The sequence below is a fragment of the Sylvia atricapilla genome, chromosome 1 (genome assembly GCF_009819655.1).
Source record: "Sylvia atricapilla isolate bSylAtr1 chromosome 1, bSylAtr1.pri, whole genome shotgun sequence".
NCBI classification, from domain to species: Eukaryota; Metazoa; Chordata; class Aves; order Passeriformes; family Sylviidae; genus Sylvia; species Sylvia atricapilla.
Window position 1 is genome coordinate 50,142,211 of NC_089140.1, and position 26,223 is coordinate 50,168,433.

Genomic DNA, 26,223 nt, shown 5'->3' on the forward strand with positions numbered 1-26,223 from the left:
TGAGAGGAGAAGCAATTCTTGCTTTTCTTCTGCCCTGAAAGAGTTTATTTAAGCTAAGAGCAAAGCATGGATGTTGGTAAGTGCAGAATGCTTGCTGAAAACAACACTTTGTTTGGGAATACTTTGAATCCCAGAGAATAAAAAAACTCCCACCTGTCCTTCAGAAGGTTGAGGGGTGGTTTGACATTAAGCTGCTATGGTTACACAATGAAGTAGTGCTTCTCTTTTTTACAAGTGGTGTTTCTTTCAGATTATTTCTCAGGATGAGGCAGACAGAAGAGGAAAAGTGTACGACAAATACATGTGCAGCTTTCTGTTTAACTTGAATAATGGTATGTATGCATTAGCTGCAACCCTTGGCAGCATATATAAAGTATTTATGCTCAGCCTTTTGTTCAGCCCTATTCTTCTGCAGATACAGGCAACAGTGAGAATTTTTTTCCATACATCTTTCCTTATCAGTGTCTGGATTCATTCTGTTGAGAGCTAGTCTTTGGGTTTTTTTCTCTAAATGCTAGTCAGCTAGGTGTAGTGATGGAGCCTGTTGCACAAGCTACTACTATACAAGAGTAGAACTTCATGGAGTAAAATTATGTGCAGATATTAAGTAGACTGAAGAACATAGAAGCAGATGTTGTCTCAAGTAATTTTACTGAATTACATCAGCAGTAAGTTATGATAGTAATTGCATTTGGGAGGGGAAAGCTACATATAGATATGTGGTATGTGGCTGCTGCCACTAGAAAAGAAAAATACAGACTGCACCGTGTCAAGCATAAAATACTAGAAAATAGTTGAAATGAGGAAAAAAACCTGCTGCTTTATGTCAGTGTTGGCTTAGCAGATTCACGGAGCTTATCCTTTTGGAATAAAGATGGAGAAGCTTCAAGGAGAAGCTAAGGTGGTGCCACTGTGGCAGGAGGTAAAGGAAAAGCAGTGTGGAACAGCTGAGTTCAGCTGTTGTAGGGTGGTGGGCCAGCTCTTCCACCAGGGAAGCTGAGCAGTTATCTTCTCCAACTGCTAAGATCCAAGCACACTAGAGCACATTAAACTCAAAAATGTGTTTCTAGGTGACCCATCCATCATTTGTGAGTTTTGTTCTTTTTTCTGCCCCCTGCAGATTTTGTGGTTGATGCAACACGCAAGGGCAACAAAATTAGATTTGCAAACCATTCAGTAAATCCCAACTGCTATGCAAAAGGTAAGTCTCACATTTACTTTCCTTTCATCAATGTATGAAATACTGTGAGATATTTCTTTAGCATGCATTTTATCAGTCTTTGTACTAACACACCTTATTTCTTTTAAAACAGTTATGATGGTTAATGGTGATCACAGAATAGGAATATTTGCTAAAAGAGCCATTCAGACTGGTGAAGAACTGTTCTTTGACTACAGGTGGGTAGATGGATTTCAGATGGGATTAGCTTTCATATCTGTGCAGCTCAGAGTTAATTCCTGGGCCTACCTGGTCCCTGCAACCTCAGGACTCAGCAGCTGAGAAGCAGCTCTCCCCACACTGATTTTGTTAAGCCAGATGTCCTAGCAAGACTGATTTGAGCAAAGCAGCTGTTTAAGAGCCTGCAAACTTGGAACAGCAGCTCCTACAGAGCAAAGTGTAGTGACAAATGGGGACAGACTTTCTCTGGTTGGGTTCCCTAGGTGCCAGTACAAATTAACCCCCCCATCATTCAGAAATAGGCAAGAATTTCAGAGAATGAAATTACAGAACAAAAAGTAAGCTGTCCAGTGGCAATACTGTGTAGGGTCAACCTTGAGAAATGCAGCTGCTTTCCAGTACTGATAATGAACTTCAGGACTGTGAGATTCAAGGTGGAAAAGATGGAATTTTAGTGATTTGTCTCCTCTTGATCAAACACCTCTGAAGGTAGTTTCTTGAGTGGGTCAGCAGTGCTATGCACCTGCAAATTAACACAAAGAGGAAACGTCCCAGCTGGTGAGGAAGTGATGGGAAATCTGAGAGTATAATATAATATATATTATAATATATATGGCTGTGGTGCTATTCTGTCAGAACAATTAAGCTGAAACGTTCCATGACACTGGATTTTTGTGATTTTTTTTTCCAGATACAGCCAAGCTGATGCCCTTAAGTATGTGGGCATTGAAAGAGAAATGGAAATCCCTTGACACCAGCTACCTCTTCTTTTAAACAAACAGCTGCCTTATCTTCAGGAATTTCTAGTACTGTGGGCAATTTTAGAAAAATAAAAATGATGCAATTTGAAATTCTGTATTTGCAAAGTACTGTAACAGTAATTTATAGTAACAAATTTAAAAAACCCCAACTTTTTATTGCCTTCTCACCAGCTGCAAAGTGTTTTGTACCTATGAACTTTTGCAATAATGTGGTGTGGTACATTTTTCAACCTTGAATAAAGGATACTTGAACTTCTTCATTTTTACTGGAATTGAGTTGGAATTTTGTATCAAGCCCCTTGAGAAAGCAATGTGGATTTAACCTGTAACTTCTGTGCAAAGACCACTCCATACTTGTCTCCTGTTACTATTACTTTGGGTCACATTTAAGATCAGTGTGAAGATGCAAACAGTGTAGCTCTCAGTCAGGTGACTGTGGTGCTGCAGCTTCTCAGCTCCCTGGGCATGCAGCTCCATCCATGTTCTCTGGAGGAATGGCTGCAGCCCAGAAACTCCTACAATTGCCAGAATAGCTGTGATTTCTGTGACAAACACTACTTTCAAGACAAAGCTGTGGTATAAGGTGCCCTCACTGTGGCGTCTCTGAAGCACCAAACTGAATGATGAATACAACAGTAATTACAGGTACATTTAAAAAATAGGAGATGTAGAAGAGAAATGTATAGTTTTCATCCAGAATCATTTAGATTGAAGCTGGATGTCTGTACAGGGCTACCACATTTATTTCTTCCTTGCTAGTGGATTGTGAACTCTGCAGCCTCTTGCGAAGTAGAGCACAATGCTCTGGTCAAATCAGCTGCAGGGAGGGCAGGCACAGGCCGAGTCCATGAAATCCTGTCCAGAGTGACCATTTAGCTGCCGTGCTGAGGGGGCTCCAAGCCTGGGGCTGAGTTCAGCTCTTCCTGCTTCCACACTCCATGTACAGCAGAGGCAGCTGCCACGTGCCTTCCACCTTGGTGGTGGCCCAGGTAAGAACTAAGAGTTCATGAGGAAAAGAACAGTCCAAAAGTAAAAGTCTGATTTTCTCCCTCCTCAGGCAGAGCACAGCTCCTGGATACATAGTACACAAAGCCCTGCTTTAACCAGACCAGGGCTTTGAAAGGCAGCTCAGATCAGTGATTTCTGGCCTTCCAACTAAGAAAGGAATTCAGGCTGCTTCTTTAAATCTATTAGCCCTGAACTTTCTGCAAGACAGGTTTACAATGACAAAACAGTATCTTAGAAAATACCAAAGAAATTAAGAGGCATCACCAGTCTGACTCTTCTAAATTTCCAAATGCAACTTTAAAACTGAGCAGCAAGATTCTTCTAATGCCCCTAATGGCAGTCTTTAGCTCTCTCAGAACAGAAATGACAAGCATACAAAATCTCAAATGCAGATGACACCCCTCATTTTCCAAATAAGTTTGAATCACATCTAGTAGTGCTTCATAATATTTTTTTAAACCCAGAGTTCAACTGTAACCATTAGTTTCCCTCAAGAGGGAAACATTAGCAACACAAAACCTGTCTCGTTTCCTGTAAGAAGAAACACTGAACAAAATACAATTTCCACAAAGGGTAAAGTGGCTACAGAAGTTCTTTTCACGATCAAGAACAGAAAATAGAGATTACCAAGAATCAGACCTGTGAGGATGGCAACATTTTGCTTGTAGCATGTGAAAAGCCAACACATTTAATAAAACATGCGAAGAACAGAATGAGGCCTGGTCAATAGGGTATGTGTAGTAACACTTGAAAGTATTTTAATTCCCATCACAGGTTGCATTTAATGAGAATTGTTCTTCAGGAACTCACTTGATTTTCTGCTCCAGTCAAAGAAATGGGCAGCCTAAACCTCCTTTATTCTAGGCAGCATTTATGCAAGTGTGATGTACTTTATAGCACAATGAGCAATATTAAAACCAGCTCAAATTTCAGAAGACCAAGCATTGCCACATATATTCTGAGTAGTTTCTGTTCTGCATATCTTGTGAAATCATCACAAATTTCTTATATTTTCAAAGTGCAGACATTTCCTCTTCAAAAAAATAACATGCACAGATAATGATAGATGACAGTATCTTCAGAGAACAAAATGTTCTTGAAGCACCAGAAAATGGGGAAGAAAAGCAAAACCAATTTCTAATAGCTTTCATAACCATTATACCTTTTATTTACATTTAGAAAGGTAAGTCATGAAACTTAAAACAATAAAACCAAATGCAACTTGTACAGAAATCTTTTAAATTTTTTTATTATTTATCACACATTAAAAAATGAAACACACTATACAAATGGTTTTTCATAGCAGATTACACATGGGTCCATTCAGACTCGCTCTCCAAGTGCTGCCAACATGTATAAGTGCTGCCTGTGATGGCAGCTGTTTATCATATAGCCAATGTATTGATTTAAATGCAGTAGCATGCAACCCTTAAACGAGAAGGGTCTGATTCCTTTCTGTTCTTAAATTAGATTAAATGGCATTGGTGTCCATATTTACATACTTGAAATGTATCAATCCTGAGCAGTTCTGATGTAAATCTGAGACTGGCTGATGGAGTCCTGGTCTCAGTCATTAAAAAGGGAGGTCCAAATGGCAGCAGGGTGGCTGCTATGAAGTTCTGTCGCTTTCATTCTTTCCATCACATACCTACTTGCCGAGTGTCATAGTCAGGTAATTGCTAATAAAAATGCTAAGCCAAGTAACTGTAGGTGTCCTTCTCACCATCTACACGTTCCAAGTACTCCTTCTCAATGAGGATGTCGATGCATTTCTGTGGGAGGAACAGAACAGAGGTAAGTGTAAAGCCCCTCTGTGGAGTTGCTCCAAATTTTGATTTGACCTCCGCAGGAGTCCCTGCCAAGCAAAGGACAGGAGTGGGCAAAGGACACAAACCACAGCAGTTCACTCTCCTCCTGACCACATCCAAGCAGAAGGCTTTGCTAGTCCACTAAACTGAATTACACTGGATGCCATTCCAGGGGTGTGATTGGGAGATCATCAGTATGCTGAGCAACTTCATAGTAAGGCAGCAAATAAAGAATCACACCACGATGCAGAGAGCTTATGTAAGGTCATGGAAGACCTTACAGTGAGGAGCTGCCTGTGTCACTGCCCAGCAGTGGTGCTAGTTTATGCAAATGCTCTCACTGCCTGTCCTTTGCCCCACCTACCCTTGGTTGTGGATGTAAAAACTGCTGGTGAACTCACTCAAACTGATGAAGAAATTAATATACATAAATGAATAATTAATATAATCAACATAATTAAGAGTAAATAATTAAATACAATGCTCCCCTTCCCAACATTTTTACTGTAAAGGAAAGCAGGAAATGGTTTTATCGAGCCAACCCCAAGACTGACGCTTGTCCCAGAACTGGGTGAACAGGAACAAAATGTAAGCCTTGGGCTATGGTAAGCTAACACTGATGTGAAAAGATGTCATCCAGCTACTATTTTACCACCACTGCCAACAATGTGAAACATGGGCACTACCCTAAGATAAAGGCAGTATTTCTGGTTAAAATGTTTCCTACTTGCAACTCAAATCTGTCCTTGCCCATCTCATCTCCTTAGCCTTCCTTTCTAATTCAGAAGCATGTGTTTTTGTCTGTGTATACATCCTCCTCTCCTTGACTCCAGGTCCAGAGATGGGGGTCTCACATACCTTAATTACAGGAACTCGTGGCTTGAACCTTGAGGACAGCTGTGTTAGCACTTCTCCAAGCAGTTGCTGGTGTTTTAGAACCTTCCTCATTTTCATAATTCTCACAATAGCAGCCTGCACAGCAAAGTTGCAAAGGTGTGTTTAGGAGCACAGCACTTGTCCCTCTGCATTTAACTCCCCTCAATCATGTCTGCCCATGCAGAAGCATCACCACAACCAACTTGAGCACCAGCCGGGAAAAGCTTGCCCACATGTGTCAGCTACTCAGAGACTTCAAGGACTCAGTCTCCACAGCACACAGTCAGTAAAAGTTGTTTTGACACATGAACTTTTAGAACTTACAGTCAGTCATAATGATAGCACCAACTGGTAACAAGAGCCACAAAGAACTACTTGTGTAGCAAAAAGCCTTTATATATTTAACCTTACTGTGACACTCTCTAAGTGGTATATCTGTATCTCCTTCCCCTACCTCTCAAGTCGATTCCAAATGAACTGATATAAAACCACTGTTAATTTCATACTACCTGGGTTTGACTAGTTTTTTATTATTCAGTTTTCACCCAGGACAAGGTCTGGTGAACATGTGCATCCAAGGAACCCACTCATCAACATCAACAAATGTGAAGAACACATCCCATCTGTAGAAATTATTTCCTCCAGTTTCCACTACAGACTCCAATCACCTTTAAGAACATTTTAAACACATTTTTTGAACTCTAGTTCTGTAGTGCACTGCAATGCCATGTTGTCTTCAAACAAAAATTACGAAAACCCTACAGCAAGCTTCATTAAATGATCACAAAGTTGTGATTCTGAGTTCATGACGGCATTCTGCAATAAAACTTACCTGAATCAGTAGTTTCCTATCTTCCTCTATATTTTTGTGTGTAGTTTCTTGCTCCTGCTTCTGTTCAGTCTTCATTGGCACATTGATGTTTACCCTTAATTTTTTGCTGTAAAGAAAAGCAGAAGTTAATGAACAATTGACTGTTTAAAAAGCAAAGAAACAGAAAAAACTCACAAAAATACAACTCCAAAACAAAAGCCACACCACCATAATTACTTTAAAACAATATAGGACTTTGGCTCTTCTGAAAACCTTAGACACTCTTTATTCAAGTTTAGAAAAAGTAAAATAAGACCAAAGAATGCCCACATCCAACCAACAAAATGAAATACCTTTCTGGTGGGTGTCTGTGTACTTCACGACTTACTGAATCCATCCTAGTGATCTGTGAGGTCTAACTAGTGTACAGGCACACTGTTTTCAATACATTTCTGTGTGTAGTAAGAAGCTTGGAGTCAGGGAAGAGAACAAAGGAAGCCAATGGAAACAGAATCACCTTTCTGATTTACAGACTGGATTCTGACCATAATGTGGAGAAATCTGTTTGTTCTGTAGGACTGAGCCCTGCCTTCCTTTCACACACTCCCCAGCACCGATGGCTGTGCTGAGGTGAGCCCACTACCACACGTGGCCACTCTCAAGACAAGGTCCTGTGTCACAAGTGGGGAGCAAACCTCAGCATCAGAGCACCAGGGAGCTCAGGGCTCTGCTCAGCCTCTTAGTTGCACTGAGGAGAGGATCTGTGAGTTACTTAGCACAGTGCTCTCCATCATAAATTGGGAACCAGCAGCTGCACAGTGCAGCAACACTGAGCTGTTTCCATCACTGCATTAATGCAACAGACCATGGATTCTCAAACCTTTCATTATTGGTAAAGGGGGATAGAAAGCAGATAAACGGTGAGGTAAAGGAAAGGTTTTAAAATGTTTCTTTCACTTGAGATCTTATCTTCGGCAAGTACTGAACTCCTCACTGAATTTATGTGTGTTTGTATCTATGCTCTGGTAAGCATGATAAAAACTACCACAGCGCTGTAAACAGCTTAAAATACATAACTGTTTATTGTAAGTAATAAAACCTACTGAAAACTGTGTTTATTAAGTCTTCAAATCACTGTGGTTATAAAACGAGCCTGATCGTCTCACGTTAGCAGTAGTGGATGAACGTTTATACCTTTGACCTTTGCTGGTCACTGGATATTACTGTAACCTTATAAAATATCATAGATTTTGCCGAGTGCATGCAAGTAACACACCCTAGTGAAATGGCAGCACTTGAATCAATTATTCAAGAATTAGACAAGAATCAAAGAACAAAAAGGACATAGGAAAATACGTCAGGCCTTGATAGACTTTATGACAGTCAACGAGCCGAAACCACCCATATCCCATCATTTGCCAGCCCTCTCCCCTAACACTGGATCTATATTTGAACTGGCACTTGAACCTTGAAGCTTTCATCCCATGTACATCAGGTTTCACCCAGATTTTCAAAACAGAGGAGGATGCAACCCATTACATTTAAGTGATGTATACTGCTTACTTTTTGTAACCAAGATACAGTTTTATTAAAGTATCTGGTTTTAACTCCACTTCATCAACATTTGCATTTTCATCTTCCAAAACCTGCAAGAAACAAATAAACAAACAAATAAATAGTCTCTAACATCTTTCACTGTATGTTAAGCAGGTCATAAGAAAACAAGAGTACTTACAAGCAATTTTGATTTCAACAGTATCTGTAGAACTTGTGCCAAGATATCCTACAAAATTACAGGAAATATTGTCAGCGCAGATAGACAGCACCTTTGTCTAACTTGAAAACTTGAACAAGAATGGACATATTTAGACTAAGAACTAATGAGTGAACAGCACTGCAAAATGAGGGGGCAAAAAAAGCAGTAAAAACAGAGTTCACAGAAATAAAGCAATGTTCTTTTTGGGTGTTAGGACATATCCCCCTTGTGGTTGGTCAAATAACATAAAATTCTCAAGAAATACTAATTCCAAACAAGAGATCTTTCCAGTAGCTACTTTAGGAACTATTTTGCAAGCAGATTTATATGCCTAAGAAATATTTTTTCCCAAACCATACAAATATGTATACCATGGCAAGTCTAAACTTCAGAAAGCAAGCACTCTCTGCTTTCTGATTAACATCTTTTTGTTTTAATGGGGATCCACTCTGGTTGCTGTTGCTGGTTGGTCACCCAGAAGGCTACTGGCAATATTCTGTGCAGGCCTGCAAAGCTGCTATTTTACCACAGTCTGTAATAAATGGCAACCCCCTAAGACTTCTGGGTTTGCTGTAATCCATCAGCAACAGAAACTTTCTAGATATGCACTTCTAGAAGTAAAGATCCTACTGAATAGGGATATCTAACTTTCCAGAAGTCAGAGCAGACTTGACTCAAACTGACTACTAAAAGTCATATAAATGTCAAATTGTAGGCTATAAAGCCTGCTTGGAAAGAAAAGGAAGGGAACCTTTTCCACAGGAAAGAGTTAGCCAATGAACTGCAGATTTACTATGTTTGTGCAAAAGAGCCTTGAGATATAAAAGAATGACAGATGCACGGATCAACCATATAGGGAAAATGCTGTTTTTGCTAGACTGTTGTCTTTTAACATTAACATATATATGCATTGAAACACTGAAAACTTCTAACTAGAGCTCAGCAGGAAGCTAGACAATTCACTTCAGTCATGAACAGGAATGTACATGCAGAGATTCATCAGAAGACCAGGCAATTATGATTACAGGAAAGTAAACCAGGAAAGTGAATTGACCAAGAATAGAGCACATGTGTCTCCTTTGGGACAGAAACTGATCCTGGCTGCAAGCATGTGTAATCCAAATTTCTTATGGTAGCAGAAGAGTCCTGAAGACCAAAACACTTGCTCACAAGAGTGTGCTAAAATGTGCAAAGTCACTACCATTTTAATTTGAGTACTGTCTGTCAGCTGCTGCACGGTGTAGGCATCTTCTGTGTTGTACTGCAGTAAAATCGCCATCTGGAATGTGGATGCCTGACAGATCCAAAAACAGAGAACACACGAGAGAGGGGGGAAATCAGAACATGAGAACTTACAAACACTTTCTGAATTTGAACAGCCTGAAATTCACCAGTTAAACACACACACTGGAATATTTGGACAACAGAGAATACCCAAGTGGTGCTAATTAAAAAAAAATAAAAATGTAATGTTGCTTTTCCACCAGAACACCCCCTTCCAGCATTATGTAAACATAAACCCCAGGATTAGGATCATTTAGCATGCTTCAGACACTCTATCAAATCTTCTATTATAGTATCAAAGTATTATCCTTTACTTGCTAATATAGTTTTAAATTGTTTTCCTCTGTCACTCCAACTCTTACCCATTTAATCTTCATTAAACCAAACATAGACTACTGAATTCATCCTCACAACCCTCCAAACTCTAGTAGGACAATGAAAGTAAATGTATACACTAAGCAGCTATCAGTGGCTTATCCATGTCTATCACCACAGGGTTAACATATGTTGATGAGAAGGTCAAAGTCTGACATTATCTTGTTTCTTCTCACTGTAGTGAACTCCCCACCCCATCTACTTTTTGAGAGAAGGCAGACAGGAAAGTATAAGCAGCATGAGATCCTAGGCAAAGAGGTTGTATTTGTTTCACAAAATGCATTTCAACACCTCTTTAAACCACAGGCAATGTGTTCCGTTTTTTAAGTCAATTTTCTTTTAAACACATACCTTTAGTATCAGTACAGTAAATAAAATAAACATACAATAAGGATTCTACTGACTGCACCCAGTCCTCTGAATACAACCATCACGGAGTGTTTCTACTGGCATGACTCATCCTTACCTGTAATGTGTATCTGTTTTTGAAACAGTTGGTAACCAATTCCCCTTTGGACAGCTGATACAACCATGTTAACTTTCTTCCACTGTGACGGCTGGCATAAAATGCAGTAAATCTCTGGTAACTCCGTTCTAACTGTATTAAAACATCAGTAATAAATAAATAGATATTATTTACCTTCATTTACCCTTACTAGAACATGTTATGGAAGCAACAGAGCATCATCAAATCTGATCACCCTCAACCACTACATTGTCTAAGTAACACAAACAGAAACTCAAAGTAATCAAATTTGGCAGACTGGATGAAAAATTTTCCTCAGTTATGAGTTTCCTCCTTAAAGTATCATTAAGAGTAGAAATGTAAACAGGCATTTAAGGTTCATTCTTGCTTTTAGGATACTTTAAGCATGGCTAGAAAAGTGACTTGCTTTAACCACCTTCATCCTCCAGGTAGCAGCATTAAACTTATTTCTTGTTAAATATTCATGTCTCATCTTTTCTGGATAAGCACTCAGCAGAAAGCAAATGATTATAATATCTAAAGATTTTAGTGGGCGAAGCTGAAGCAATGGTATGAAAAAGTTTCTTAAATTAAGTATACCCAGAGAAATGCAATATCGAAGATTTGCTTTAGCTGCTGTTGAGTATCTTGAAGAAAGATTCATTAATCAAGGAGTTTTCATGGTAAAGATACAAAACCATGAATTTCACACCGTTCCCTCCTACTACCTTACTCAATTATCTTGCTCCAAATATTCTCAGGCCAAATAGGCAAATACCAGAGACACTTAGAGTCCTCTGTGATACAGAACAGAAGGAGACACTAGCCTTGTAAAATAAATTTCTCCCATGATCATTCCATGTTCAAATGAACCAAGTTCAAGTGCCTCACCTCAGACGGCAGAGCAAATGTGCAGGACTGCTGGAACGGCCACGATCCGGAACTCAGCACTTGGATGCTGAAATCCACTGAAAGAGAGGTGAAGAGGATGAGCTGCATCATCCCACTTTCTCCTAACTCCCTCTTCAAACACAGTCCCAGTTCTAACACAGAGATGGTTCTGGCCTTGGGGTCAAACTAACATGGCAAAAAAATCATTAAGCACTATTTTATTTTTGTCAGAGCATAACCAAAGGTATTCATGGGAGATGTCACTGCAGCTGGAGGGCTTTAGATTTACTGTTATAAGCACTCAATCTTCTCTCATTTGGAGAAGTTACTACTCTGTTTCTATCCCTACAGTGGGTTTCTCTTTTAACACAGAACTGTGAAAATTTTAGGTGTTCATCCTCACTCCATAGTACACAACTACAAGAACAGACCTTTCACACCTACGCTCGTAAGTCATTTTGGTCAAGAAAAGTACAAATAGTACAAAACTAAGTAAAACGTAAGCCTGATGATACACAACTCTAATTGTAATCCCAAAAATAGTTATCAATTCTTGACAGAATTTGGCTCAAGTATAAAAAGGTGATAGGGGCATCTAACAACCTGGACCACAATATACTTTTATCTTTAATACTTTCACATAAGTCTTTTACCCTTAATACTTTTCACATAAGTTAAAAATCAGAACTGTTCAAAGAAAAACATCTCTCCTATCAAACATAAAAAAAAGAAAAAAAAAAAGACAAGACAGCATTCAACTTAATTTAGTTATGTACCTAAAAGTGAGCTGCAAAATCAGGAGGAGGCTACTCAAGAAATATATAAAGAGGTACTAGAAGACAAAGAACAGACCTACAAGACTAATTTAAACATCCCAGCTATCTGTCAGAAGAACACTAACTCTAATTTGTGGCAGTATAAGTCAAATATTTCCCTCACACGCCTAGTTCTGCAGAAATAACAGGAAGCTGTAACATTTAACAGTAACTTAGGTAAAGGTATTACTTACAATCTAGTGGTTCTGAATTGGTCAGGTGCTTTTTAAATTGCTCATTTAAATCCTTGCTCACACCAATATCTTGGAACATCCGCTGCAGCTTGGAGGTATACTCAAAACCACATGCTTGCTGTATTTCAAAAGCACAGATACATCAGCAAGGCACATTTTTGACATTGGATAATGAGAAGAACAAAGTGTTGGAACTTATTTCCTTAGAAGATGTACAAAGTACTGTATTTCCCTCACTCAAAGTGCTGATCGCCCTAGAATATTCCATGGAATATTCTGAGGGAAAACTCAAGAAAATTTTGTTTAAAAATTAAGCAAAACACAATGAGACAGACTTCTCAAAGGGTAGTCAATTGTATTTTGTTTAACTCTGCATAACTATGGGTTAAAAAATTAAGCAACTTTCCCTTGTAAAATTAAGCAACTCATTCCCTTGAATAATTAAATCCATATAATTTATTTGGTTAAGAATTATTAAGCTTAGCTCCATCAGACAGATATGCACTAGAAGTTCCTATGACTAAAAAAAACCCCAAAACCCAACAGAAAAAAACAACTAGGTTGTGTATTTTTCAGTGCATAAAATAAACAAGTGAAAGGATATACATCAATGCTTTCCAAAACAGTGTAAAGACCTGCAAGACAGTACATCATGGGACAGCCATGGAATACTCACTTTCAGTTTGGAGATCATGCTTGCCTCAGCATCATCACTAGCACTGTTTTGATGCACAAGTCTCTTTGCCAGCATTTTAGCATAGAATTTTTGAAACACATCTTTATCCTCAATGTACTTGAAGACGACCATCTGGAAAAGCCAACATAATTTGTAAGGAAAAAATATTTAAACATTTGTCTTGAAAAAGCTGTAGCAGGAGCTTCTTTATTTGCACCTAAATTTTAAAGATTAGGGATTCTGTTTGGCTGTTTTGGGGGAGGGTGGAGGGACTGGCGGTGTGTGTTTGCTTTAAATATAGTTACTATTTTAAAACAAGAACTGTATATTCCACATGTAGAGCATATTATATATATGTGGATATATAATGATATAAAAAGATGCTGTAGAAATTATATATTTTATATGTATATACAGATTAAGTAAGAGCACAGCTTCAACACTTTAGTCACTTTAAATCTGCTGTAAAGGGGTTTTTAATAAACAAAACAGTTTTTATATTTTGTATGTATTTATAGACATCTTACCACTTGATTGAGTGTATCTTCCAATTCTGCTTCTTCTGGATTCTTTGAGCTGCAATTAAATAAGTGCATTTTTAATGAGTCCCAAATGGGCAGAATTAAACCAACATATGGATGCATATAGAAGCTTCAGAAATAAAAGAATGCAAATTTGAGTAGTTCTGGGATCAAAGGCTCTTTAAAGAGGAAACAATGTAACAAAGTGAACAGTTCTGTGCTCCACCTTGTCAGCAATTCTGAAGTTCCCAAATGTCACAGGTTGAAGCCCTGGACCATTACTTGCTTGGGCCTTGCTGGTAGCCTGGCACTTCTCAGGATTTATGAGCTTAAACATGGAGCTCTCTCTTCCCACTGCTAAATGCTACCTTTATTTCTTATCTTAGTACTGTGAGAAGAAACCAGCTCACAGAGCTAGGACTTGACTGGGTGAAAGCTGAGGTGGCATCACATTGTCTTCCTCCACCTCATGCTTGTCCTGCAGGCAAACCCCAAACCTACCTTGCGCACAGTCTGTATTTGTAAAGGAGAAAACAAACACTTTGCTGAATGAAGGAGGGGATATGAGCTGCTGAATCATTTAAAGCCAAATACCTTGAATTAAAATATGAGCTATGAGGTTTTTTTCCTCCTCAATTTCTGCCCAGATGGAAGAAGGTATAGAAAAGACAACAGGAGGAAAGCAACAGTTTTAATGGAAAAAGGGATTGTGCATCTCTTTACAACATACAACCCAATTTAAGTTTTTCAGTGTAGAAAACCCTACCTAAAATGTCTCCTTGAGTTTTACTGAAAAACAAAAACTTGGGATTTCTGTAAAGCAAGAAAGGTTTGCTTATTTCCTCCACTTTTCCTTAAAAAGAAAAGCAAACAACATAACCTTTAGGCATGGTCCTACTGAAATTTTAGTATCCAGATTTTGCTACAATTATTTTTGTGCAAGGTGAAGTTGTTTCTGAAGACAGTAGAAAACTTCATAGGCTAAAACCTTTTAAAATAAAAGCCAACATGAAATAATAATTTGTCTTTGAGGACATACCTTTTCTTTAGTAAAGAGTCACAGTATCGTGCCAGTAGCTCTGGGGATTTACTGGATGATTGAGCCATTTTCGTCACTGCATTATTATTTATAAATCGACCACAAGCCTATAAATCCCAAAAGACAGTGAAATTTTGGGAGACAGTTTTTTTATTTTTCATGGAAATAAAAAAGAAGTCCAGCATCTGTCACTACATGCACTTACTTTGTCTAGTGCAGCCACGAAGCCAGCATCATTGTTGAATGCAGACATGACTAAAGCATTGTATTTCTTATGGACATCCAACACTGTCTGTACATACATTTTTGGATCCTGCAATGAGGAGAAACTGGATTTTGTAACTTGTTGACTTTCTGCTTTCTACTTCAAATGGAGCTACTCACTGGCCCAAGAAAATGTGTGTGGAGAAAGTCTGAATTATTAGAAATATTTTAAAGGTAAACTAGGACTGGTTCAAGTCCTGTGTCCAGAACAAACTGATGTTACTGCAAGCTTTCATTTACAGCAACCAGAGTGCAGAGCATACCACATAACGCAAAAGACAATTAAGTATTTACACAACCACTGCAAATATTTTCAAAGACTTAAATTTATTTCAGGTCTCACCTGAGAGAGCTGGACAATCATAAAATGGCACCTGCTATAGAGGAAAATCTCTAAGAATGTGACTGGTATATATCCAATAGGTACTTACTACTTAGTACAGATACCTCAGTCATTGGCAGTTCTTAAAAATTATCTGCTCAACACCCAGTGGCAGCCAAATGCCAATAAACATCAAGTTTACGATACTCAGACTGAGTTCTACATGCAGTTACTGATCTTTGCTTCTCAATAAAGACAGAGCGGAGTCAAGAAGTAGGGACAATGATGGGCGAGTAAATCATCACAGACACAGGACAGCTACTCCACAACAGACTAAAAAACAGCTGGAAGTCTTCAATTTAGAGATCAGAAGGTCCTGCTGGCAAGAAGTGATGGAATATGGGCAGGGTTTTTTCAGAATACTGAAAAAGATTTCCTGCTGCCACTGAAGACAGACAGACTACCATGGACCACCAATCAAATGACATGCTTAAGATGAAAAACTGAGATTGAGAACTTCTGAGACACAGAATGCAAGTGGATTTGAAGGACACTCAGAAAAGTACTGATTACAAGGACTAAAAGAAAAACCAGACAAATCAAAGGCCCAAAAAGCAGCAAATCTGACTGAAAAGCAATCTTGTTAATATAGTTAACAGAGACTAGAGCACAACTCTTTCTGCAGTAAAAATCTAAAATAGGTGAAATGAGTCAGGCTGGTATGACTATTTCTGCACTGACTACAGAGAAACTGAAGCATTTGTTCATCTGTTTAGACACAGTACAGGTAAATGAAGCTGGGAAGAATCAGTGTGATTGAGGACTAACAAAGCAATGATGAACAGCACTACAGTGGTGTGAGGGATATTGGAAAAAAAGGTAAGATGGTTCCCATGGGAAACAGCCAGAGATACTGCTATGAAATGAAGAACAAATGTGTGGAATAAGGAACAAAAGAGAAAGATGAGGAAACAAGAAAAAGCATCAGAGGCAGGAAGAGTTTTGTAAATGGTTGGAGCCGACTCATGCACAGAAATCTTAGACCTCCCCTCTCTGAAAGATGAAATAATTCCTGGAGAAAGATTTTTCATTTTTTTCTCGACTAATTATTCAAGGCCTAAAGAGAAAAAAACCTCAAGAATGATGACCGCTAGGGGGATGTGCCAAGTGTGGAGCAGATCTGATTTCAAAATTTACGGAGCGGTCTACAAATGAAACTGAAGATTCCTGAACTTGCTTCATGATTACTTTATGATTTGCAGAAGATCAACACTGCTAAAAAACTACACACTTAAAACTATAGAAGTGAACAACAGACACTACGCCCTTCCAATACAGATTGCTACTTTAGCATGAAGCTATTTCAATAAATTCTCAGGAAAGCAACAAGTTAAGATAAACTTTGTCAAAAATCAAAGTTAATCATAGAATCATAGTGTATCCTGAGTTGGAAGGGACCCACAAGGATCATCATAGTCCAATCCCTGACCCTGCACAGGACCACTCTAAGGATCACAGGGATGATGTTATTATCATTGATAACGCCTGAGAGCATTGTCCAAGGGCTTCTTGAATTCCACTTCAAGTAAAATTTACCAGAATCAATATTCTACCCTGATTTTGCTTTGTGCAGTGTTTCATTCTTTCTTTTCCCCTGGAAAACATCATATGGTCTATAGAGAAGAAGGTCAGCAAAGGATTTAAACAACTTTATGCTGCCAAGATCCAACCTTAATCAATACAAAACTAAGTCTGAAATTACAGTTACGGGATAAAAATCAAAAAAGCAGCCTTTCCAAAGGCCTGATCTCCTCCTTATATTGTGACCTTTCCAACCATTTCAGCTCCTTCTTTTTCTTCTTCTATTTCTCATGCTTTTCCAAACAGAATAAAGACACAATCAGAAACCTGAAACCAACAGGAACTTTCTCTAGATAGTCCTATCCAAGTCAGAATTCCTTAAGATGATGAAACAAAATACAGTCGACTGGAGATAACGTTTCTTGAAACAGTGGAGTTCCAGGTGTACCTGTTTAAGTGCTGGGTGCTGTATTTGCACAGCCAGCTTTCCAAGCAGCACGACATCCTGACAGAGAACACAACCTCAGTGGGAAACTCACCCTCCCCCTCAAAATCAAATCAAAACAAAAATCCTCACAACCTGCCCAACCCAAATGAAAACAAAAAACCACCCCAAAGACCCCAAAATTTTAAGAGTAGAAACAGAGTGATGTAAGTTTTGTTTTGAGCCTTCTACCTATTGAGCATCTGAGAATTGCAAAGTCCTTACAAATTAAATTAGTGAGAGAGAAAACATGCAAATTGGAAGTTTTATCGGGAAACATTCACTATCCTTTAATGTAAAAGTGGCAGCAACCACAAAGACTTGTTTTGATGGGATACTTGCATTTAGTGCAGCTTCTCCACATTTCTCAATTGCAGCTAGACCCTGATTATGAATGTGGGTTTCCAAAAGTTTTTTCAGCTCTCCAAGGCCATCCTGGATTCGAGATACAAGGTTATACATGCGACCCAAGTCTGTAAAAGACAAAAAAAAGGAAAGCTAACATCTCATCTGTACTGGCCATTACTTCAAATTCTCATTTACAAGTTGTCAATAGGTGCTAAACATCCACTGTCAACAAAAACACACACGCAACTGCTCCTGTAAAAAGCAAGGAAAAACGATAGTAAAACATTATACACTACTCCAAACCTTTGCACTCATCTGGAAAGCTAACACTAGTTAAACAGAAAACAATCTGTTATATTAGGATCCATTTTTTACCTTCACAATGCAACAAATCTCAAGAATAAAACCCCACCCTTTGAATGGTCGAAAATTTACTTCTGATGTTTAGTTTTCACAGGTTTAAAGCAATGATTTAAAAATAGTGTTAAGCCTCCCTTATTTAAATAACATTTTGAGGTGCTGCCATGAATTTGAGACTGTTATTAATGTTACTGCTGGCTGGGCTACAAGTATTTAATTTTCCTGCTGACCGCTGTCCTTTAAATATTATTCCGAAAAGGACAGTTCCCAAGATCTAACATTACTTTTAGCCCTTTGCATATTAACACTTTTACTCTGGGCAGCATCAGTGGTAACAGCTGGAAATGTAAGGCAAAATGTTATGTATTGATATGACTTTATCAGATATATTGAAACATGATCATAAATCAAATTTCCTTTAATAAAACACTGTCAGTAAAAGAGATCTCTTTAAAAAAACAACTTTAAGTGACTGATTACCAGTAGTAATTCTATTCTGAAAGAAAAAAGAGGTTCTGAAAAGCACTGCAATAGAACTAATGAAGGTTAAAAAAATTGCATGTTATTTCACATATATTAAGGCTTCATATTAAAATTTCACAAGTTTTCAGCCAAGACTTTTCAAACCAATTAGCAATTTTGGAAAGTCTAATACTGAAGATGGTTTTGGTTTCTATTATCTAGTTTCAACAGGATAGATAGATGCTTTGTATTTTCTAAGAGCAGAACTCTTTAAAAAAAACCCCAAAAAATGCAAACTCTGAATTGGCCACAACCAGGTCTACAAATCTACCAGTCACCTCTTTCAATCTTGCCCTACTGAACAGGCAAGTGAAACAGTAAACAATCAGATTATTTACTGTAAACTAAGGAGGATATTTTACCTTGTGGAACCCATCTAAAGGTTGACAGTTGCATCTAGCTCTTCTGAAGTGCAAAGACTTCTCTGAAGGGCTTGTGAGCAACTTTTTACCACCAGAGGATTACCAGAAAAAAACAAAACAGAGCAATCAATGAGCTGGTACTCTACCTGATTCTGAAATACAACACAGAGTTTGATGCCTTCTAATACTGAATGGATTTTACTGAAGGGATATTTCAGTTCAGTTAGGTTTCTATATAACACTTTCCTTTTTTTAAAACTTTATTAAGCTTAAACTTAAGAGATTGGAAAATGCAACTTCTTTTTCTCTCTGTGAAAACCAGAACTGCAACCTGATGTTAACTTCTACAAGAACATAGGAATACCCTACAGAACTTTAGAAAAAAGGTGGGAAAATAATGCCATGCATAGATACAATAAGCTGCTGGCGTATCTACCCACAAACGAGTGTTCACAAGTTGGTTTACCAGGATGTCTGTCTCAGGTAAAACAAGGAGGAGATGCTACAAAGTTTCATGGAAGATTTACATGGTAACTCCATCTACAGCATTACAGTCTTCTCCCAATAAACCCAATTGTTTCCTACAGGTATCATACTGATGTATGTAACACATGAGGAATGTGTCCCACAACCTTTATAACCAGTTTATGTATTTGCACAATTAAAAAGTTACAGAACACCAAGAGGAGTGGTCTGTAATACGATATGCTCAAACACAGTTTGCATGGGAGGACTTCAAAACCAGTGTAATTTCAAGAGGAAAGCAATAAATATTTTAATCAAGAGCAATCTTTTATTTTAAGTTTAGGATAGTCTACCAAAGGCTATGTTAGTATATCACGAATTGGAGAATGAATTGATTACAGAGATTAAAGAGTGAATTATGAGACTATTATTGAAAATAGATTTTCTAATCTGGAAACTTCATGAATCTTAAAAACGGCGAGGGAACTGCTACAATTTCCATAAGTGAAGCCTGATAACAGGAGAGAAAATATTATGAAAAAGAAGATTAAAAAATTCTAGTGTTTAAAGAAAGCCTAGTTAATCTTAGGAATAACCCACATGAAAGTAAACCCAAAGATACGTAACTAGACAGTGCCCAAGACACAAAATACTAATTTTCTTTTTTACCTGGACAAATTTATGGAGTTGCATCACTATGGCAAGTGATTGCACTAAGGTCTCACATAACTCATGAGCTTGATAAAATAGGAGAAAAAAAGAAAAGTCTGTGAAGGCATCCTAAGTCCAGAAAAAAAAAACTTTCTTGCTTGTTGTATTGCTATTTCAATTGGCAGAAGTCATTTAATAATTTATAAAGTAATTTCACAAACCAACACCCATTACAATCTCTTCCAATTAAAGAGTAAATATTTACAAATACAAACAACATCTGACTCAAATACTAGTACAGATTATTTATATTTGAATCAGCTAACTTCTGACCTACTAATCATGCTGAATTACCCTTTTTGATTTTGAAGCATCTCTTAGTTATCAACATGACTATTACAGATAGTAATAATTCATAGTTGCTATTTTAAGACTGATATACAATGAGACAGAGTCATAGTTACAATTTAAAATATTCAGATGAACAATTTAATCATTAGTATCTTAACCACAGCATCTCTTATATTGTGCCACTTTCATAAGAGCAGTATTTCAGATATACAGACTTGAAACACAGATTTAATTAGTTCCCCAACTGGGAAATCACAATCATCATTCATCATTATCGTCCCTATGATCCAGAGGAATTAGTTCTGGCTGTTATTTTGTGCTTTCTAATAACTATGGAAGAAACTCATACAGACCAACACAACTGACAATTCCTTAAAGATACCTAAACTCCAAAAATCTTAATTTATTTCAGAGGAAGTGTTGAAGAACTCTTTATTTAATATATTGTCTATGACAATATAAACTTGATCCATTAGCAACACTTAATTATTTTCACAGCTAAAATTAACTCATCCATTAACAATTTCCATCCTTTCATTGTGCTCTGTATGCAATATTATGTATTTTATATAGTCTACTTAAAAAGCTACTTATTTGCATCTATTCATCTTTTAACTTTTCCTATACATACTTCTGTATACTTTGGATTTTAAAATTCTTAGTGCTGACTCAGGAAGATCCACAAATTAAACTGGAACAGCTGGAAGGAGTACTGGTCTGTTTTTCACCTCCCATCTCACACAAGCTTCAGCTCCTCCTGGAAAGATGGTTCAAGTGCTCTTGAAACTCTTCCAGCCACATTAAGAGAAATCAAACTACTGCTGTTCTGCCTTAGTATCTGAGATTGAGGTAGGGTCCTTGAAGCAGTATCATCAGCCATCCTGATTTCATCAAAACCTGCTTGTCCATCAGTTTAGTGATTATCTTCTCAATCTAATTCCCTAACAAGTGACATTTAGCTAGTACCAGATTTTACATCATTGACATATCAGCAGGGAGGGGAGCTCTAAGCCTAAAGCCAGTGTTTGAAACTCCTTACCTTCATTTTTGTCAGCATCCAACAAATTCTGAAACTCTGTATGAAATATCTCCAGGTGTTTTTCGATAAGTACTTGCTCACACTTTCGTGCTAACTCATCTTGTGTGCTCTCATGGAGATACACCTGAACTCTACGCTGCTCCTCCAGAAGGCGAGCTTCAGCCTACAGAAACAGAGATAAACATGAAACCTGCAGGGGAGGCAGAACACGAATCCAACAGCAGAGAACAGGTGACTGTTCAGTAAATTCTTCTAGAAAACAACAACAAGCAAAGCTCTCTCTAGTTTGGTGTTATGGGCCACCTACTTAAGCAGTTATTTCTCCAGGAATCATAATATACATTTGGAATTGATGTTTATGTTGATGAAAATACTATGTGCTGTTTAAATGGTGGGGGAGAATCACAGCAAGACTGTTCTCCTGCTGCTTATGAGTAAGGAGTTTACAGATGAAAATATGCTGTCAGAAAAACAGAAAGCTGCTGATGTGAGATGCTGGCAGTTTTAGGATCAGCAAGCTCTCCAGCTACAGAGGTAGTTCTGTTTAAGACAAACATGAATGTATTTCATGGCTCCACAAAACTAAAAGGCAGGAAACTACAATTTAACATTGTGCCTGTGACAAATTTATTTGAATATTCTCATCTACATTCTTACACAGAAAAGCTTCCCAATAAAACTACAATCATTTAAATTATACTAGCATTTAATTTGGCATATGAAATGCTACATATGCCCATCTTCCTGGCAAACTAAAATTCTAAATGTCACTCAAGGAATAGAGCTTATGCCAAAATGTAAAACTGAAATTGTTTACATAACAATTACCTCTATTTTGTTTGCAAAAGTTTTAAGGATTCACATTACAAACCATTTGAAACTGCAGCACATTACTAGGGATAAAGGGTATATGTCCTCTTATAAACCCAAATTATTTAAATTAACAACATCATCAAGAAAATGGAATTAGGTTAATTAATTTTCCTAGTATGCCAGAGTAACAAGTAAGCATGAAAGATCATATTCTGGACAAGAAAAAAACGAATGATTACACTGCAAGTACACTGCATCCTACATAGACAGCTTTAAATCATCTCAGCCAGTGTTAGCTTCACTCATTCTGTAATGATTTTGCACTTCGGTTTTGTGAAATGGTCCTGGATTACTGTCTCCTAGAGCCAAACCAGTACTGATCAACATATAAGAATGAAATTAGCAATTTGAGAAGGGATATAAGCTCCAGCTCCAAAGCACTTGCCAGTTTCTTATCAGTACAGAATAACAATCAACTTCCTTACTAACAGCAAATAGTAGCAAATCTTTCTTATGAACATTGGAACTACTTATCCTGCATTTAACCAACTCTGTATTTCTGTAGTTCAGGAAATTCTGCCGCTTCTAATGCTGCTTCTTAAAATATCCTTAGACCTTCATTTTTAATCTTAACAGTTATTGTGAGCTCTTTAATGAAAAGAAATATTTACTTTAACATCATGTTTCCTTACACTCTTTTTTTTGTGTGTGTTCTTGCAAGTTCATTTTCCCTTAAAGCCATGTTTCAGAAATAAGGGAAAAATAGTTCACATAACAGTATCTTCACTTGTTTCTACTATGAAGATGAAAATGTCAGTGTAAGACTATATTTCAAGGCATGGTCTTAAGAAATACTGACCTTTTTCCCTACAACACATCAGGCTATGCCAGCTTTACTCATGAGGTCTGGACTGAGAAGAAAAATTCACAATCCTTCTAAACTCAGTCAGTCTGCCTATGTAACTACATGCACAAATCCTAGTTCTAGTTTTCATTGACTATTCTACAAGACACTACCACAATTCTACTGCAAGACGGTAACAGTCATGCTCTGCTAGTGTGTCCTGGGGTACTCCAAGGTTTCTTTTTATTTTGCAATGTTATTTATTGCCAGACAGAACTCAAAGTACAGTGCTCCAGTGAGAATATCAAGTAAGTGTACTAACAGCAGACTACTCTGTTCACAGTTCATGCTTCCATCAGATGACTTGTAAGATCTTATAGCCACTAGTCTGTAAGGAGATGCCAAGAGTGCTCTAATGGCTTGTATAAATCTCTAATATATTAATTTGAGCAGATACATAAGGCTAAACACTTTCCTGCTGAACATTTCCCCTGCTGTCTGCCAACTTTGTATGTGCTCTCATCTTCAATCAAAGCAAGTTGCTGTTCTGTGGATTTCTGAAATCTTGAGGATTGTTTGGGTACTAATAAGTTATTTCTACTTGTCCAAAATCTCTAGTTCTTGAAATAGTGATGACCTTCAGACAGCTTCTTACTGTCCTGTACCAAGAAGACTGGAAGAGTCAGTCATTCGGGTTCTGAATGACTGAAATTTCCCTACTTTCTCTTTATACACAGGATGAAAGTTAAAACAAGAACTTGAAAGGGAAGTAGCAAAATAATAATTAATTCAGTAACAGAAAAGCAAACATACGTTGGCTCTGGTAATTATTGGGAAACTACTAAAGGCACAGTTCCTTCTACTGTGTTATTTCTAGGACTTCCCCTGCCATCTTTTTTTTTCTTTTGGGGTAATTAATTGACCTTAATGCAAAGAGTTAAGAAAGGATGCTTTCTCTGGTAAAAAGCATTACACAAAGACTACTGAAGGAGGGATGTGTAACTGCATATTGCATACTTGAAAAACTCTCTCATTTTTTAACCAAGCTGAAAGGTAATAAACAAGCAGCAATTCAGAAAGTGAAGGAATTTGATGAGAAAAAAATATATAAAGCAGCACTTGTCCAAGGTGGAAGATGACCTATCTACTACTGAGTAGGTAAGACTGACCTAATAATCAGGCTAGAAATAGCCAATGTTTATCCTGCTTGCTCTTAGTTGCTCTGTCTGGGATCCCCAAAACCTGAGACAAGTTAAGAAGTTAAATCTGGCTTCTGTGATGAGAAGTACAGTGTAGGGGTTCATGACACTAAAATATTCTGAGAGAATTAAAGCTAATTAATGATGCATTTCCTTAGCCAGCTTGCTCAGGAAGGTATTTCAATAAACATGTCAACACACTGCTCCTTGTACAGGAAAGCTAAACTTGTGGTATTAAAGCAGAATAATTGTTTGGATGTCTTGAAGTCTAAAAAGATCTGAATTTATTTTAACTTAATCTTCTGTTTTGACTGTTCAGAAAGTTCCATAGTTTCACTGTACTCACTGAAATGCAATAAGGAGACAAACTTCAGTCCAGATAAACACAGAAGCAAATCACTATAGGGAAAACCGGCTATCTGTTCCTGTAAAATAATCATCATTTTAAGAAAATAATAATTAAACCCTAGAATTTATATTCCTTTACCTCTAAAAAATTTGGTATCCAGAAAAACAAAAATCACAAAGCAGATTAAGTAATTTACCTTCTTCATGTACTCTGTGACTGGGTTCTGTTGCAAGAATTCAGTACTTTCTCGTGTATAAAATCTCTCTGTGTCAGCAAGAAACTGAGATTCAAAGGATTCTTTATAGACAGTTAGTGTAGGTCCTTTTGCAAATGCATCATCTTCATTCAGCCCCAGCTCCACTGAAGGAAAAAACCACAACCAAACAAAAAAGACCAAGAAATCACAAAATTGTTTTTTATTAAGTGGTCTCCTGCAAATAAACAAGGACACTTCTTCTAACTTAGATGAAAACAATCAATTGGGACTGTATCAGCACCATTTTTTAAAAGTACATTAATTTTGCATTTTAAAAATATCAGTACGAGACATTACTAATGTCAACTACACTTTTAGATACACTTCTTAAATGTAGGATTACAGCATTTGAAAAACTTAACTATCTCAAATGCAAGTTCAAATTCTCGTTTCATTTTTCTCTCTTAAAAGAGTTCCAGATTAAATGCTTTTGCTTTTATTCATGAAACTAGTCAGTAATTTGGATGGCAATGCTCTCAGTATTATGCAAAAGGGAAAAAGCAACCCCACTCTGCTATGCAAATTAGCATCCTTCCCTACTTCCACATTTTACTCCTCAATAACTGATTTGTAAATGATGAATACTCTTGTCTATCAGTTGCACTCTCAAGTTTTACAAATATGGTATAATCAACTGTTATTGTATAAAGTATCAGTACAAATGTGAAGTTAAACAATATATAACTGTGTTTATGTTACTATTAAACAAAGTCTTTACTGGGCGTCTGAGGAGGTGGGATGTTACTGCTGGGCATGTAATTTACTACAGGGTAAGTACATTTATTTATTTATTTTTAAGAAAGTAACAAAATCGTAAAGAAATCACATTTACCATAGGATTGTACAACTCCACTGATCAGCCTTGTATTGATAGTTTCACCATTTCTTTCCTTTTCAATCAATTTCAACACTGCATTTGTTACCTTAGAAAACAGAGATTAAAAGTTAAGCACAGAGAAAGCAGCTGTTACATTCAAGCACCATACTTGACTAGGAGTGTATTTCCATATTCAAGGAAGTCAGGTACCTTGAGAACATCATTTAAGGAGATCTGAACATATAAAGTTCCTATAGAGAATAATACACCTTTAAGATATACAACATTATTACAGTCTGATTAGTGGCAAGGTGCATATGGTTATTAAGGTGCTTAATATTTTTTTCTTTCATTTTAAAAAAACACCTTCTAAGCCAAACTTCTCTTTCTTTTATACCTGAAATATTGTAGCAAGACCTGAACTAACCATCTGTTCTTTGGACAAATAATCTGCTGCAACTACTTCATCATGAAGTACTGGTAAGAAGTGAAATCAACATATACAGGTACCTAAGA

At 37.3% G+C, this 26,223-nt stretch overlaps 2 protein-coding genes across 9 annotated transcripts in view; one reads left to right on the top strand and one right to left on the bottom strand.

The window, feature by feature from the left end:
- EZH2 (enhancer of zeste 2 polycomb repressive complex 2 subunit) overlaps positions 1-2,432 on the top strand; it is a 50,246-nt gene extending 47,814 nt beyond the window's left edge. For all 8 annotated transcript variants that reach the window (XM_066322512.1, XM_066322468.1, XM_066322476.1 and 5 more), the window contains exons 17-20: positions 251-332; positions 1,121-1,201; positions 1,314-1,398; positions 2,091-2,432. In XM_066322512.1, coding sequence (XP_066178609.1) covers positions 251-332; positions 1,121-1,201; positions 1,314-1,398; positions 2,091-2,151 — 309 coding nt within the window. In that variant the 3' untranslated portion in view covers positions 2,152-2,432. The remainder of the gene's footprint in view (positions 1-250; positions 333-1,120; positions 1,202-1,313; positions 1,399-2,090) is intronic.
- A 1,969-nt stretch (positions 2,433-4,401) lies between these two features.
- Positions 4,402-26,223, bottom strand: part of CUL1 (cullin 1) — a 53,629-nt gene continuing 31,807 nt past the window's right edge. The window contains exons 6-22 of the mRNA XM_066322541.1: positions 25,723-25,813; positions 24,831-24,994; positions 21,430-21,592; positions 17,674-17,804; positions 14,886-14,993; positions 14,681-14,787; positions 13,648-13,696; positions 13,121-13,252; positions 12,445-12,562; positions 11,436-11,512; positions 10,545-10,676; positions 9,621-9,713; positions 8,399-8,446; positions 8,227-8,309; positions 6,685-6,790; positions 5,835-5,948; positions 4,402-4,940 (exon numbers count right to left, since the gene is read on the bottom strand). Of these exons, the coding sequence (XP_066178638.1) occupies positions 4,860-4,940; positions 5,835-5,948; positions 6,685-6,790; positions 8,227-8,309; positions 8,399-8,446; positions 9,621-9,713; positions 10,545-10,676; positions 11,436-11,512; positions 12,445-12,562; positions 13,121-13,252; positions 13,648-13,696; positions 14,681-14,787; positions 14,886-14,993; positions 17,674-17,804; positions 21,430-21,592; positions 24,831-24,994; positions 25,723-25,813 (1,797 nt within the window). The 3' untranslated portion in view covers positions 4,402-4,859. The remainder of the gene's footprint in view (positions 4,941-5,834; positions 5,949-6,684; positions 6,791-8,226; positions 8,310-8,398; positions 8,447-9,620; positions 9,714-10,544; positions 10,677-11,435; positions 11,513-12,444; positions 12,563-13,120; positions 13,253-13,647; positions 13,697-14,680; positions 14,788-14,885; positions 14,994-17,673; positions 17,805-21,429; positions 21,593-24,830; positions 24,995-25,722; positions 25,814-26,223) is intronic.